General features: G+C 44.9%; 3 protein-coding genes across 5 annotated transcripts; 1 reads left to right on the top strand and 2 right to left on the bottom strand.

The window, feature by feature from the left end:
- Window positions 1-3,038: 3,038 nt before the first annotated feature.
- On the bottom strand, window positions 3,039-4,107 carry LOC120652756 (50S ribosomal protein L10, chloroplastic-like). Its single transcript, XM_039930669.1, has one exon. It carries the CDS (start codon window positions 4,008-4,010, stop codon window positions 3,342-3,344), a length of 669 nt encoding a protein of 222 aa, XP_039786603.1. The 5' UTR covers window positions 4,011-4,107; the 3' UTR covers window positions 3,039-3,341.
- Window positions 4,108-4,334: 227 nt separating this feature from the next.
- LOC120652754 (uncharacterized protein YKR070W-like) lies at window positions 4,335-8,093 on the bottom strand. Of its 3 annotated transcripts, none has more exons than XM_039930667.1 (11): window positions 7,739-8,081; window positions 7,370-7,405; window positions 7,082-7,155; window positions 6,859-6,912; window positions 6,662-6,768; window positions 6,382-6,580; window positions 6,080-6,175; window positions 5,890-5,957; window positions 5,593-5,794; window positions 5,164-5,242; window positions 4,335-4,691 (listed from the first exon to the last, which is right to left on the bottom strand). In XM_039930667.1, the coding sequence occupies exons 1-11, from the start codon at window positions 7,965-7,967 to the stop codon at window positions 4,684-4,686; spliced, it is 1,152 nt and encodes a 383-aa protein (XP_039786601.1). In that variant the 5' UTR covers window positions 7,968-8,081; the 3' UTR covers window positions 4,335-4,683. The 3 variants fall into 3 exon arrangements, with proteins under 3 accessions (XP_039786601.1, XP_039786599.1, XP_039786600.1); XM_039930665.1 differs by having other exon boundaries at window positions 5,159-5,242; window positions 7,739-8,079; XM_039930666.1 differs by having other exon boundaries at window positions 4,353-4,691; window positions 5,159-5,242; window positions 6,662-6,733; window positions 6,872-6,912; window positions 7,739-8,093.
- Window positions 8,094-8,147: 54 nt separating this feature from the next.
- Window positions 8,148-12,094, top strand: LOC120652755 (thioredoxin-like protein AAED1, chloroplastic). The gene is made up of 9 exons (XM_039930668.1): window positions 8,148-8,483; window positions 8,591-8,735; window positions 8,824-8,869; window positions 9,620-9,679; window positions 10,220-10,256; window positions 10,938-11,017; window positions 11,102-11,193; window positions 11,316-11,376; window positions 11,484-12,094. The coding sequence occupies exons 1-9, from the start codon at window positions 8,288-8,290 to the stop codon at window positions 11,541-11,543; spliced, it is 777 nt and encodes a 258-aa protein (XP_039786602.1). The 5' UTR covers window positions 8,148-8,287; the 3' UTR covers window positions 11,544-12,094.
- Window positions 12,095-12,933: the final 839 nt, after the last annotated feature.

Below are 12,933 nucleotides of genomic sequence, written 5' to 3'. Positions count from 1 at the left end.
CAGGCTCTAAGCCTCTACTCCTTGACCAGGTATCCAAACATAAGGACCCTGCATCCCGGTAGCCTGGTTCTGCCATGGCCGGTGGCCGCCACACCGATGCGAGTGCACACGTCGTCGACGTAACAAGAAGATCGTGGAGGATGAATTGAGGGCGTGTTTGGAAGGGTGGCTGTGACCAGCCCGACCAGCGACCAGGCCATTGCCGGCCAGAGCATGGTGGCAACAGGTCACCCATCCTTGTTTGGCGTGGTCCAACCCAGCCTGGACGTCCCCAAGTGTTGTTCGGGGAGCACCTAGGAGCCGGGCTGGCAGCCCAAATCGCCCGCCTTGTGCTGCGCGGAGCCGAGCTCCCGAACTACGGTGATTTCTCATGTACGTGTAGCCAGGCGGAGGGGGCAGTTTTGCACCCCCCCAGGCCGGGCGATGGAGGGCAAAGTGGAGCCAAACACGTGAATGGGCTCCCGGAGGCGCAGTCGAGCCCACGGGCCACCCTATCAAATACACCCTGATTTGCCCCCCAAGGCCCAAGGAATCCGGCCCACTCCTGGTAGTTGTTAATGAAACAAAGCCTGCAACTGCAAGCCTCAAGACGCTTTCTTGCAAATTGCAACCAGAAGCAGGTGGTGTACCTGATTCGGAATCTCAGATACTATTGACTAGTAAAGCAATCCTGCAGTCGCGCAAGAAAAAATCACTAACATGATGCATTATCATCCTATACAAGTGAAAAAATTTCTTTATTTTCAGACCTGATAAATAGATAGCACGACATGCATAAGAATCAACTTGGCAACGATTCAACCACGGGAAATTTTTATAAAAAACAAACCACAGGAAATGAAACTACACACAGTTTGACTCTTTGAAGAGAGTACACAGCAAGAATGGATGAATCATGAAAAGTCAAGCGACTACGCCTTCAAGCTGTATAAACCAGTTGAAAATTGAAATCTTGATGACTCTGCAATATGCTTAAGGTTGCTACATTAATCATTAATGGGAGTACATTGTATATGAAAATAGACTATGAGCACATAACAGAAAAACTACAATCTCACCACTTTGTTACATCAAGGAAACTTCCAAAGAATGTTACCATGGAACTGAAGCATCTTTCATTTGATGACTGGATGACTGCTAAGTTCTACAAAGAACAAACAGATATTTATCTAGATAGCCCTTATGTTTTAACTGACTGACAGCATCTCATGTTTTCACCGCAGAACAAACACGCATTTCACTTACCACAGTAGATCTGAAGCGCCTAAATACATTAGATGGTTAAAAAAACCACCTATAAACTGGTGAACAGCCAGGTTGATTGCTATAGCCACTATAGAAGGTATTGTGGATGTAAATACATAACAAACAAAAATATCAGGGGAGAAGCCGTAAGCATCGACATTAATAACCTGTCGAGTTACCAACTTGTTACCACAGAGTAAGCTTTTCACTATCACTCAAGAAAATTCCTACAGGCAGCATCGACATCCACTGTGGGGTTGATATCCCCATACCTATGCACTTCTACAACCTCCACACCAATGCAAAAATTTGGAAAATAACCCTTTTACACGAAGGGTACACTTGGTCAGTGGCAGACCCAGGGGTCGGGCTGCCCGGGCTAGAATATTAATGGAGGTCTAAGAAAAAAAATATACAAATACTCCCTCCATTCAACTATCCAAGGCCTTTTTGTTGAGGACACAAAGACCAAGGAGGAATTAATAGAGGAAAATCAGCATTTAGTCTTACCTTGTTAATCACCAAACATCATTAATCGATTACTTTCACGGATCCGCTGTGCACACGGATAGCTGCACATGGGCAATATATGCATGGCGACGGTTGGGAGTATCGGATCGCGAGGAATGGAAGCCGAGGCGCGCGTGGGAGGGATTAACTGCACGAGCAAGTCACGAAGCATTGCTCGGCGCGCGCTTTGGAGAAAAAACGAGAATAGGCCTAGCATAGATGGATTTTTCAGATTTCCTAATGGGCCTTGGATAGTTGAATGGAGGGAGTATTAAAGATGCAAAACACTTGAGCTTCTATTAAGCTTGCATCAGCCCCCTCCTAACCAATTCCTGGGTCCGCCTCTGCACTTGAGTGTCACAATGATGCATATATTACGATTCGTCAACCAAGGTATTATGAGGTTAAATCCCAGAAAATCTACAATTAAAATTTCCTAACTCAGCAGTCAGCAGTCAGCCAGAAGACAGGTATTATACCATTGGACTAGCCACCAGTGATCATTTGAAGATTAACTATTAGTACAAGGTAAATTAGCACACAACAAAGGGGCGTTTTTGTTGAGAATCAAAGTTTTCCCTGTTATTTAGCAAGTGAATGTTCACACAGTAAACATATTGTGTATATCACTGCCAAGTTGATGCTTAGTTAATAGTCACAGTTTCACAGTAAAAAGAGAAGTTACACAACAACTAATAAGAATTTCCAACTATAGAACTGGTGCTACCACAAATGGGATGCTAGAGTTGTTTTAAAATTGCAGCCGTGATGGAATCCCAAGGCATGTTAAGTGATAGCACAATGGTGTTGCTTCTCAAAGTTTCCATTTTGAGCTTCAGAGAGTTTTTTTTCCACTCTTAATTGAAAAGACAATGCCAGCTGATGGTACCACGACATTTCAGCTTCCTGACTGAAAATTGATTTGATCCTAAAACTAGAGTATGACAACATAAGCATTCCAGAGCTTCCAAAAGTTTTTTTGGGCAATGTAGGGGCTGCTGGGTTTGCTAGAAAAATTGCCACCTTCTAGCCAAAAGCCATTTTGGCCACCAAATTGGTGATCCAGGATTTGGCCAACTGTGGCCACCAAAATGAAATAAGACATCCAAAGGAGATGGTACCAAGCCAAATTTTGGCATCCAACCAAATCGTCACCAAAATTAGTCAAAGTGACAAAAAAAAATTGGCTTATCTAGCTCAGGCGCACATTGGGACCAAGCCAAACATACCGATCCTAACACAGTCACATAAAATTAAATTGCGGAATCAAAACTTCACTGGGATAGTAACAGTCAATGGAGATGCTTTTCATAGAAACCAAATTGTTGAATCATTCAAAACTACCTAATCACAGACCAAACCTCCTATATGAACTCATACCGATTCCTAAACCATGCTACTTGCTAGCAAGAAATGCTAGCAATACATTCAGACTCAGCAGTATGCCAGTATCATGTAATTCAGGCAACAAATTGTGAAATGGAAAATGTGATTCAATTCAAATATGATTGAGATCCAGTAAAGGTACAAGGAAATCTACAAACGGAAGGTAGAGTGAGGGGATGCCAACCATTTCGCGACCTGCACTATGCAGAGTCAGCCTCCTCTTCGAGCTTACGCACGTAGGCGGAGAGCACGGCGACGACGTCCCTGGCGGGCGCCTGCAGTGTGGTGACGAGGGACGTAGCGGGCCCCTGCAGCGCGCCGAGCAGCTTGGCGTACAGCTCGGCACGGCTGGGCATGGTCTCGAGCGCCTTGAAGTCGCCTGGCCCGTAGAACTTACCCTCGAAGACGGCACCGACGAAGTCGTTGGTCTCCTCGACGCGCTCCTCCTTCTGGAAGGCGCGGTAGGGCTTCAGCGCGGTGGGAACCTCCTCGGTGTGGACGAAGAGCCAGGCGTTCATGCCCTTCATGCACGGATTGAGTGCCTCCCAGGGGGTGCCCTCGATGGCCTTCCCCACCAGCGTGTTCTTCGCCACCAGCAGGCTGCAGGTCTCCGGGAGCGCGTCGCGGATGCCCTGCAGCTGCTTCACCGTTAGGCCCTCGTACTTGATGCCCGCCAGGAGGTAGCACCCCTCCAGCTGCTCGCGGACGGTGGCCACCGTCTCCTCCTTGCGGCCCCGGGTGATGGCCGCGCGGATGGTGGAGGTGCGGGGGCGCGGGTGTGGGCGGAGCGAGGCGGCGGTGGAAAGGGTTCGGAACGCAGGGAGGGGCTTCGCGGTGGGGAGCGTGGTGGGGAGGAACGAGGTCTCCATTGTGGAGGGCGGGCGGGCTCCGGAGGGACGGCGGATTGGTTTGGGCGCAAAGACGGACGGCGGAGGTAGGAGAAAGAGTGGGAGCGCGAGAGCCTATCTGTGAGAAGATGAGAAGTTCTCGTGGACTTGGTCTACGGGACCTTCAGAACTATTTGGGCCGAGCGTTCCGTGGACCGTTGCTACATCAGGCCGTCAGCTCTAGCGGGCCAGAGCGCAACAACCTGGCGGGCCGTATTGCGATGTGGTCTAAAGAAAGGCGCCTTTGTATTTGTACCAAATTATATTTTAGTAAAAAAAAATTAAAGCAATGACGCAAATTTGGAATTTGGTTCAAATTTACAGTTGCAGAACCACAGCATAGAGCTTTTGATATTTCTACAAATAATAAATTAGCCCCTTCAGCCACCAAAAATACTAGCAAATTAAAGGAGTATGGCCTGATGTCACCACCGTGTATTTGTTGGTAGAATGAATAAGAGATCAATCTACAGCCGGCTTCCAAATTTACTAGCCAGAAAAAGGAAATTGGCTGTACATGTTGTCAAGCACGCCAAATAACAATGAAGGGTCAAAGGAGTATAGATGGTTTTTTTTTTTGCGGGTAGAGTATAGATGGTATTGTCACCGTATACATTCCTTCTCCAAAATATAGTTGATGGCATCTTCAACCGTATCAACAACCTGCAAAACATACATAAGTTTGATCAAACAGCAAGCAAATTATGAAAATGAGTTCATGATATTGGATAGCCAATGCTTCTATATCTTCATTGTGCATAAGATAGCGAAGTGTTTGATCAACAAATTTCAGTTAAGAAGGCATCTTGCCACGACAGCATGTGCAAGAACAAATCCATGGAACATAAATACATAACAGTAAAAAAATGATACCATAAAAATAATATATATTTGGCACCATATAGAGATCAAAACTCTCTAGTTCTGTGTGCATTGCTCTACTACTGAGAACTCCAAAACGTATAATAGAATTCAGATAATGAGATAAGGCGTATTGCTTATGGTTATTCTTTCTTAATTGAAAACTCAAACTACTATCATGTATACATATGTTTTCTTGATAAACATGTGTAATGTGTTACCAGATTAAAAGCCATAGGATGGGAAAAAAATTAGCTAATAAGACATACCACATCTGCAGGAAACTGTGGGTCATTATCTTTCCCCCTAAAAACACCCGTTCTTGTAAGAACAGACGACCATGGGTGGCCAGCCTGCAAAGTTCAGATTGCATAGGGTAAGTATCTCTCCACAGGAAGCAATGTCCTGCTTTCAATGGAACGAAAGGGCAACACATAGAAAAATGAAGATGTTAAAAGTGGATGACTCGTTATTCAATATAAGGTAATGCTGTTTTCCAAGTTCCTTGAACAGGTAATCAATTTTTTGCTCGATTACATGCTAGCTGTTCAACTCTGGAAACACATATCTTCTAATAATAGGAAATGTTGAAATCTTTTCAAGGAAACAGATATTGAAAGCTGTAAAACTTCCTCACACCATCAGCCACTCCATGCAGTGAATACTTTTTTATATAAAGTATAAAATTGTATCAGAGACTAACCTTCGAAGCTCCATTGATATCAACTTTAGGATTGTCACCAACCATGTAGATAGTTGAAAACTGACAATCTTTTACTTCCTTTGATGTCTGTGAATTAGGATACATACTCATAACAAGCTTTTCAAGTATGCTTGCTGCATTCTTGAACACAAGTGGATTCGGTTTCCCATAAGATGTATATTTCAGGGGATGATCATTTATTCTGCAGTTCAAATGAGCAGAAATGAATAACCAGGCATCAATGCTAATAAATTAGAATCACAATATCTCATAAGCATAAGCATAATAAGAACTTACTGATTGAAGATACTTTCCAATGCTATCCTGAAGGCACCCATCCCAAGCCGTTCAGAAGGAAATGCTGCCTATCATAGGAGCCCAAAACTAAGTTTCTTTCGGTGTAATGGTTCCCTTATCTTAAATATCATGGAACCTGGATGGCATAGGATGTTTACTGCGTAGCTCCACTATTCACACATCACCTTACCTGGTATTCAAGATCATCAGCTGCAAAATACAAAGGAGGTTGATCTCCTTTTCCACTCCCAGGAAGTCCACCAGTGGACAGGATGTCACAAAGTACCTTTCATATATATAAATAAAAAAATCAGATTATTGAAACTTATTTATGCCAACCTACACATAACATAATCATAATTTAACATGATTATTCAGATGCGCTTATAGGAAAAGTTTTTTTAGATCACATACTAAGATAGTCTGCAAAAATAAAACAAATGAAGCCCAATAAGGTTTTCTATTAGTGAAACACAGGCATGAAAAAAGTACCTGTAGATCTCTTCCCCAGTCAACAGGATCGCTGACAACAAACACTCCTTTAACTCGCTCTGAATAAACATCATATGATGGGTGCACTTTTGCAGACATGTAACTGTCTGTTTTTTGCCCAACTTTCCAAGTCTTGAAAGGCGCCAGGGGGTCAATATCTTTAAAATATGATGCATATTTATCTATGGATAGAACTTTTCTGCACATACAGATAACCCGTGAGGAAGTCACACAATAAATTTGACCTGTGATCATAATAGCAAGCAACATGAAGAATTACCTGAATCCGTACTCAGACATCACCACTGCAGGCTCTCCTTTTCCAACAGCAACAATAAGGTCATTTTCAAAACTGTACTGACCAAAAAGGGAGGTTTCATTCAGGTGCTACAAGTCCATAAAGAAACAAGAAATCATCGATGGAAAACAGAGACACCTATATATTATAAAAACAGAACTTCAAGGCAACTTAAGTACTTGAAAGGCATACCGATCCACCAGCTCTCTGTAGGGAGAATGGCCATGCACGACCTGCACCCATCAGAAAATTTCATAAGTGGAAATTTAACATACTCAACGGTTTAAATTATAAAGACAATTGTTTTCTTTCCCTAATATAGGGTTTTATTTGTTAGCTTGAAGGCCCACTACTCACTACTGTGCGGTAATAAGCAAGGACTCATGATTATTGTAGAGGTACCTGTGTAGGAGAAATGTTAACCCCTAAAAGTTGGCTTAGCTCAAGAGCCCTTCTGTGCTCTGGAACACCTCCTCCTGCCAACAGATTGGTAAATCTTAATAACCTCAATAAAACTTCATAACACAATCAGAAAATGGCAAGCGCCATGGTGCCTCTGTACAACCCTTAGTTGTGATGACCATGCATTGCTTGAAGATAGGAATTTTTTGAACTATTGCATTGCTCTGGAATTAATATGTAATAGTGATAGCAAAACAGGATGTGCTAATGACACAGTGAACTACTCACCGTTGGTCAAAAACAGAAACGGAATCTTCAGGGTACCTGAAAAAGTGCAAATAATTTGTATCAATAGCTTTTTAACTATCTGAAGCTAGAGACCTAACTTAGCAAATAGCAACACTGGGAGCAGAAATTAGTTGCACAGGTTTGCATTCCAGAAATGAGATATCGGTGCAGCCTAGATTTAGATATGATTTATTTACTAGTGGAGTAACCTACACGACACAACACCTGAAACAAAGAAGCCGAATGTCTAGGACCCGTTCGATGAAATGCTCAAAAAGTCAAAAGACGCGAATGCAGGCATGTCCTGATGAAACTACAAGCAGCTCCAACGGAATGCAGCAGAGCACGAGAAGCGCAAGGGTACACTACCGTCTTCGGAGTAGAGGCGGCGGATGGCCCGTGGCGCGCCCCCGATCGGGCTGCGGCCGCGCAGGATGACCCCGTCGATGTCGAACGCGATGCCAAAGGACGGCCTCTCCGGGGCCGCCGCGGAGTGGGAGAAACGCTGGGCGAGATCCGACGGCCGCTGGCGCTGCGCGGTCTGGAGCTCCGCCCGCGACCGCGCCGCGCGGACCAGCGCAGAGCGGAAGCCCCTCATGCCGCGCCGCCGTGCTCCACAAGTCCGTGGCTCTACGGCCTTCGGCTTCCCAGCGAACCCGAGGCCTCTGGCTCCGCGGCGGGGCGAGTTCTAAGGCTAGTTTTCTACTGTGGCTGACGTGTGGCCCACACCTCGTTCAGAACAAACGGGAGCCAGGAAGAACATGGGCGCAGGCACAGCCGCACTCTTCTTCCCAAGGCTCACGCGCACCGCGTGGCGGCAGCCGCATAACCGCATCCTGGCCACCGAGACCCCACGTACCTGCCCCCCGAGCTCGCCGCCTCGCCACCGCCCAGCCAGCAGTGGCCAGTGCCCTCCGCATGGCCGCGCGCGCGCCGCTCGCCATGCCTCGCGCCGCCGCGGCCGGCCCGCGGCCGGCGGCGACACCCGTGGCCCCGCGCCCAACCGCGCCGTGCCTCCGCGCGCGGGGCACGAGCGGCGTCCCCCTCCTCCACCAGCGGCCAGCGCAGCGAGCTCACCGCCTCCTCCTCCCTGCCGCCAGGCCGGGAGCCATCGGTATCACATCTCCCTTCCGCCCTCCGCCCCACCGGTCGCTTTGGTACGTTTGATTCTGTGAAGAAGCCTAGTGCACGCTCACATGGTAAGTTCGACCCGATTTGCAGGGAGCGCCGCGGAGGCCGCGCCGGCGGGGGCGCTGTCCCAGAAGCTGCAGGGGGTGGAGGTGTTCGACCTCAGCGGCAAGGCGGTACCCATCGTTGATCTGTGGAAGGACAGGAAAGCCGTGATCGCGTTTGCCCGCCATTTTGGGTCGGTTGGCATTTCCTCTGCGAATTGTTCGTTGAGTTATGAGAGACTGCCGTGGCTGAGTTTTTGGCATGCTGGCGGTTATTTGCAGGTGTGTGCTGTGCCGGAAGAGGGCCGATCTTCTCGCAGAGAAACAGGTATGTTTTCTAACTCTGTTTATCTGTATCCAATAAGAAGGGAACAATCAATGCTTGAGGGATGCCGTTCAGTACTTTGCTATTTGACGAGGCACAGTTACAAATATGAAAATTTTCCCACCTTTGTGCAGAAAGAAAAATATCAGCTCTACTCAGTGTTGTTGAAACGTTAACAACTTTTCTGGTAAACCCTGTAGTAGTACTAGTACAAGCCTAGTGTTAGTTTGACAAATCGTTTTTTTTTTCTTTTACTAGATAGATCTTTTTAAATCATCAAAGGTAGGTGACTTCCTAAATCTATAAAGTGAAACTGATTCCTCAAATAGTGAAATGTAGCCTCACAAGATCTGGGGAGAATGGATCCAGCTTGGAGGACTGTGGAGTCAGGGGATTGCGAATGAGAGGCCGAGATGGAGGATTAGAGTTTAGAGGATAGATGCCAAAGGAATGCCTTTGTTAATTTCTGTAGTTTCATAGTCTCCCACTCTCCCTTGAATTAAAAAGTTGGTTTAAGTACCTTATAAGAACAACCTTTACAGCTTTGCTATTTGTGAGTTGTCTCATTTCTTTCTTGTTAAGTAACATGACTTTCCTTGACATGGGATTAGCTTTATGTTGCAAGGGTTACAAAACGTAGCTTATGTTTGAGGGAAGAATAGGCCATCTTATAACAGACATGCCTCTCTTTGTTGGTTCATCTGTTTTATGTATTCTGAACTTATTATTTATTGGGTTGCCACTAATTTGCAGGATGTCATGCAAGCTGCTGGAGTTGCTCTTGTCTTAATTGGACCAGGTAGTGTTGACCAGGTATTTGTTCATCTACCATAAAAGAACATCACTACTACATTCTGTTGTTTAATCTACAATTTGATAGTTTTGAAATGCAAAATCTAATATAGTCCATCGAGATTGATAAGTGATTAACCTTCCTATGCATGCAATATGTGTTGTACGGTTCATGAGCTAGTTGGAATGCAGTTTTTTATTTTAGTCAGCAAGTTTTTTGTTTCTCTCTCTCTCTCTCTCTCTCTCTCTCTCTCTCTCTCTCTCCTTTGGAAGGGCCTCTGTTTCTATATTTATCTTGGTTGTGATTGCTCTGATTAATGGCATTTTCTCTTGATTGGATACCAGAGAAGGTTTAATTTGCTGATTCGATACTATAAACTAAGGTTCTGTTCCTTGAGAATATTATTAGAACGTACAACTCTTGAAGACGAGCTACATGTTTACATAAAATTCTGGTAGTTGTAATTAAAAAATTTGTTTGATAAGCTCATAAACTCCATTTCTATTATAGATAACCTGGTTTCGGTGGCTGATTGTGCTGTCTTGTTTTTTCTGATCCAGGCTAAGGCATTTTCTGAGCAAACCAAATTCAAAGGAGGTGTGTTTCTTGAATAACTTCTGCTCCAGTTCTTATGTCCACTGCATATACAACAGCACAAGAAACAATCATGAAATAGATTCTAAGGAAATTTCCAAATAAACTATGTACACTTCTACCCCCAATCAATAGATCAAGGCGTTAGCAATGAACTCAGTGGATTGTATTGTCCTGTTTGGTTTACAAACCTGTTCTGCTTATCTCATGAACACTGGTATGCCTATTTATTTTACAAGTTAGGTTTGGAACTGAAAATCATCCATGATACACAAGTTGATAATGTAGCTTTTATCATGACTTGTGTGGCAGTGTGTACTTAGCTCCTAAAGTAATACCAGGCTACCCATAGGAATTGCTGACCCAGGACTGAATTTTTTTTTTCTCTCGAATATGCAGGACTGAAATTTTACATATGACTAATATAGACTCTGTCTTTACTTCTTTAATTAAAAGAAACCATATATCAAATGTCCAGTAACATTAATAGAAAACACATGTCCGTACAACTTTACCTGGATCCTTTTTTCTTCTTCATTTTTCCCAAACATATAAAAAGAATAAGCAAGCTTCCCTTGGTTTCCTGATATGTGTTTACGTTTGTAATTATGCAACAATATATATTCTGGTGATACTTTTACCTGCGAAGTGACAACTTCTTTACTCTGATACTGTACATTGCAGACGTATATGCAGACCCAACTCACTCATCATATGATGCTCTTGAATTCGCATTTGGGCTGTTCTCAACCTTTACACCGGCGGTAACTCTTGCTATACTATTTTGCATGCTCAATAGTTTATGTTACCCAACATATACATAAACGGTTCTTTCCAACATTCTACAGGCTGGGCTCAAGATAATACAGTTGTACAGGGAAGGATATAGGCAGGATTGGGAATTGTCATTCGAAAAGAACACCAGGACAAAAGGTGGATGGTATGTCTGCATCCTGGTCTTGCAATTTAGAGCCTTCGTAATTGTCTTTCAAGTTGGCTGCAGTTGTATTTCTAGCAGCGACCTACTGCGGTCGAGTTGAGGAATGCATTTCTCTATTTTAGGTATCAAGGGGGACTACTTGTTGCAGGTCCTGGTATCGACAACATCCTGTACATCCACAAGGTCAGTACCCCTGATAAGAACATTTGCACTCGATCATCCTATGACTACTTGTTTTTATTGTATCATTTTTTATTTTTATTTGAAAAACTATGGTATCATTTTTACAGGACAAAGAAGCTGGAGATGATCCTGACATGCAGGATGTTTTGAGAGCATGTTGTTCCTAGAAAATTAGTGTCCCCACACTCACACCATATGTATAGGTCAGGTTGTAAGTAGCTCTGAATCTTCAGATGGACACACTTTTTTGTGCTGCGAAAGCCGAGCAAACGGATATACGCATGATTTACAATTGTTGTATATAAATTGTATATTTATATCTACTACGCGAACCTGTAGCATCTGGTATGTTTGTTCTGTTTAGGGGCGGATCCAGCGGTAGGTCTGGAGGGGCTCGAGCCCCTCTTACCGTTGGAAATCCAATGAAGCCTCCCCGCTACAAATTTGAGGAAGAAGAATGAGGGAAGAGGAGGTTGGAAGAGGAAGAAGAGGAATAGAGCCCCTCGTGAGCTCAATCCTGCCCCCGCCACTGGTTCTGTTTTTCCTTACTGTCGCGCTGAGTTTTTACATTCAAGCGGACACTGTATCAGCTTGTATTGTATCTGAGTTCTAGACATGCACTTCTCGGTGCTCGACCATGTATTCGTTTGCCTGTCTAGCGACTGAGACTTTAACCTGTATACCCTAATGTTAAGTGCTCTTGACCTCCATATTCCTATTTTTTTGAGTCGCACATGTATGTCCTGCTGCCAATTTATGTTTACCCCTATACCCTTCCGTCATGTGGCGTTAGAAGATAGTGGGAGCAAAGCCCTGACAGGTGGGACTCCACAATGGAAATGACCCTATTGCCTCTGGGTACCTCTTTACCCATATTCCCAAGTCAAAAAAAAAACATGCCTCCTCCTTCCCCCAATTGGATCGGGAGCTCCCCACTGACCCCCTTGCCGCCGCCGGCCGCGGCCTCCGACCGCCCCGCCTCCCCCCCTCCGGCCGGCCCCGCCTCGGCCACCGCCCGGAGGCCGCCACCGCCTCACGCCGCCCCCTCTGGCCGCCGCCGACCATGGAAAGGCATACAGGTTAAAAAATTTCCAGTGCAACACTTCCTCTATATAAGGGCAAAATTATCTTCTTCCATCTCCGTTAGCCACAGTTAGTGCTCATTCCGTCCAAAAGGGTATAGGGGTAAACATAAGTTGGCAGCAGGACATACATGTGTGACTCAAAAAAATAGGAGTATGAAGATTAAGAGAAAATTGTAAAATTAGGACTCCAAACATCGCGCTTCACATATTTGCCATTCCAAACATTAATTCCGTAAATTTGGGATTCCAAACATGTGCTTCTTGCATCTACTGCCACTATGGGTATTTCCCCTCATTTCAATTGTTTTTCACATATTCGGGAGGGTGAAATGCCCCTTTTGCCCTTCCTCATTTTTTTCATCACGTCGCTTCGTTCTTCTCCCAAACCTCTTCTCCCGACGCTTCTCTCGTGAGCTAGGGCCGGCGCCATGCTTGCGCTGTGCTCTGGAGGCCGCCGCCGCGAGACCTGGCC

This window comes from Panicum virgatum, chromosome 9K, assembly GCF_016808335.1.
Source record: "Panicum virgatum strain AP13 chromosome 9K, P.virgatum_v5, whole genome shotgun sequence".
Classification (NCBI taxonomy): Eukaryota; Viridiplantae; Streptophyta; class Magnoliopsida; order Poales; family Poaceae; genus Panicum; species Panicum virgatum.
The sequence above is the reverse complement of the archived record's forward strand: the minus strand, read 5'-3'. Positions and strand labels throughout refer to the sequence as shown.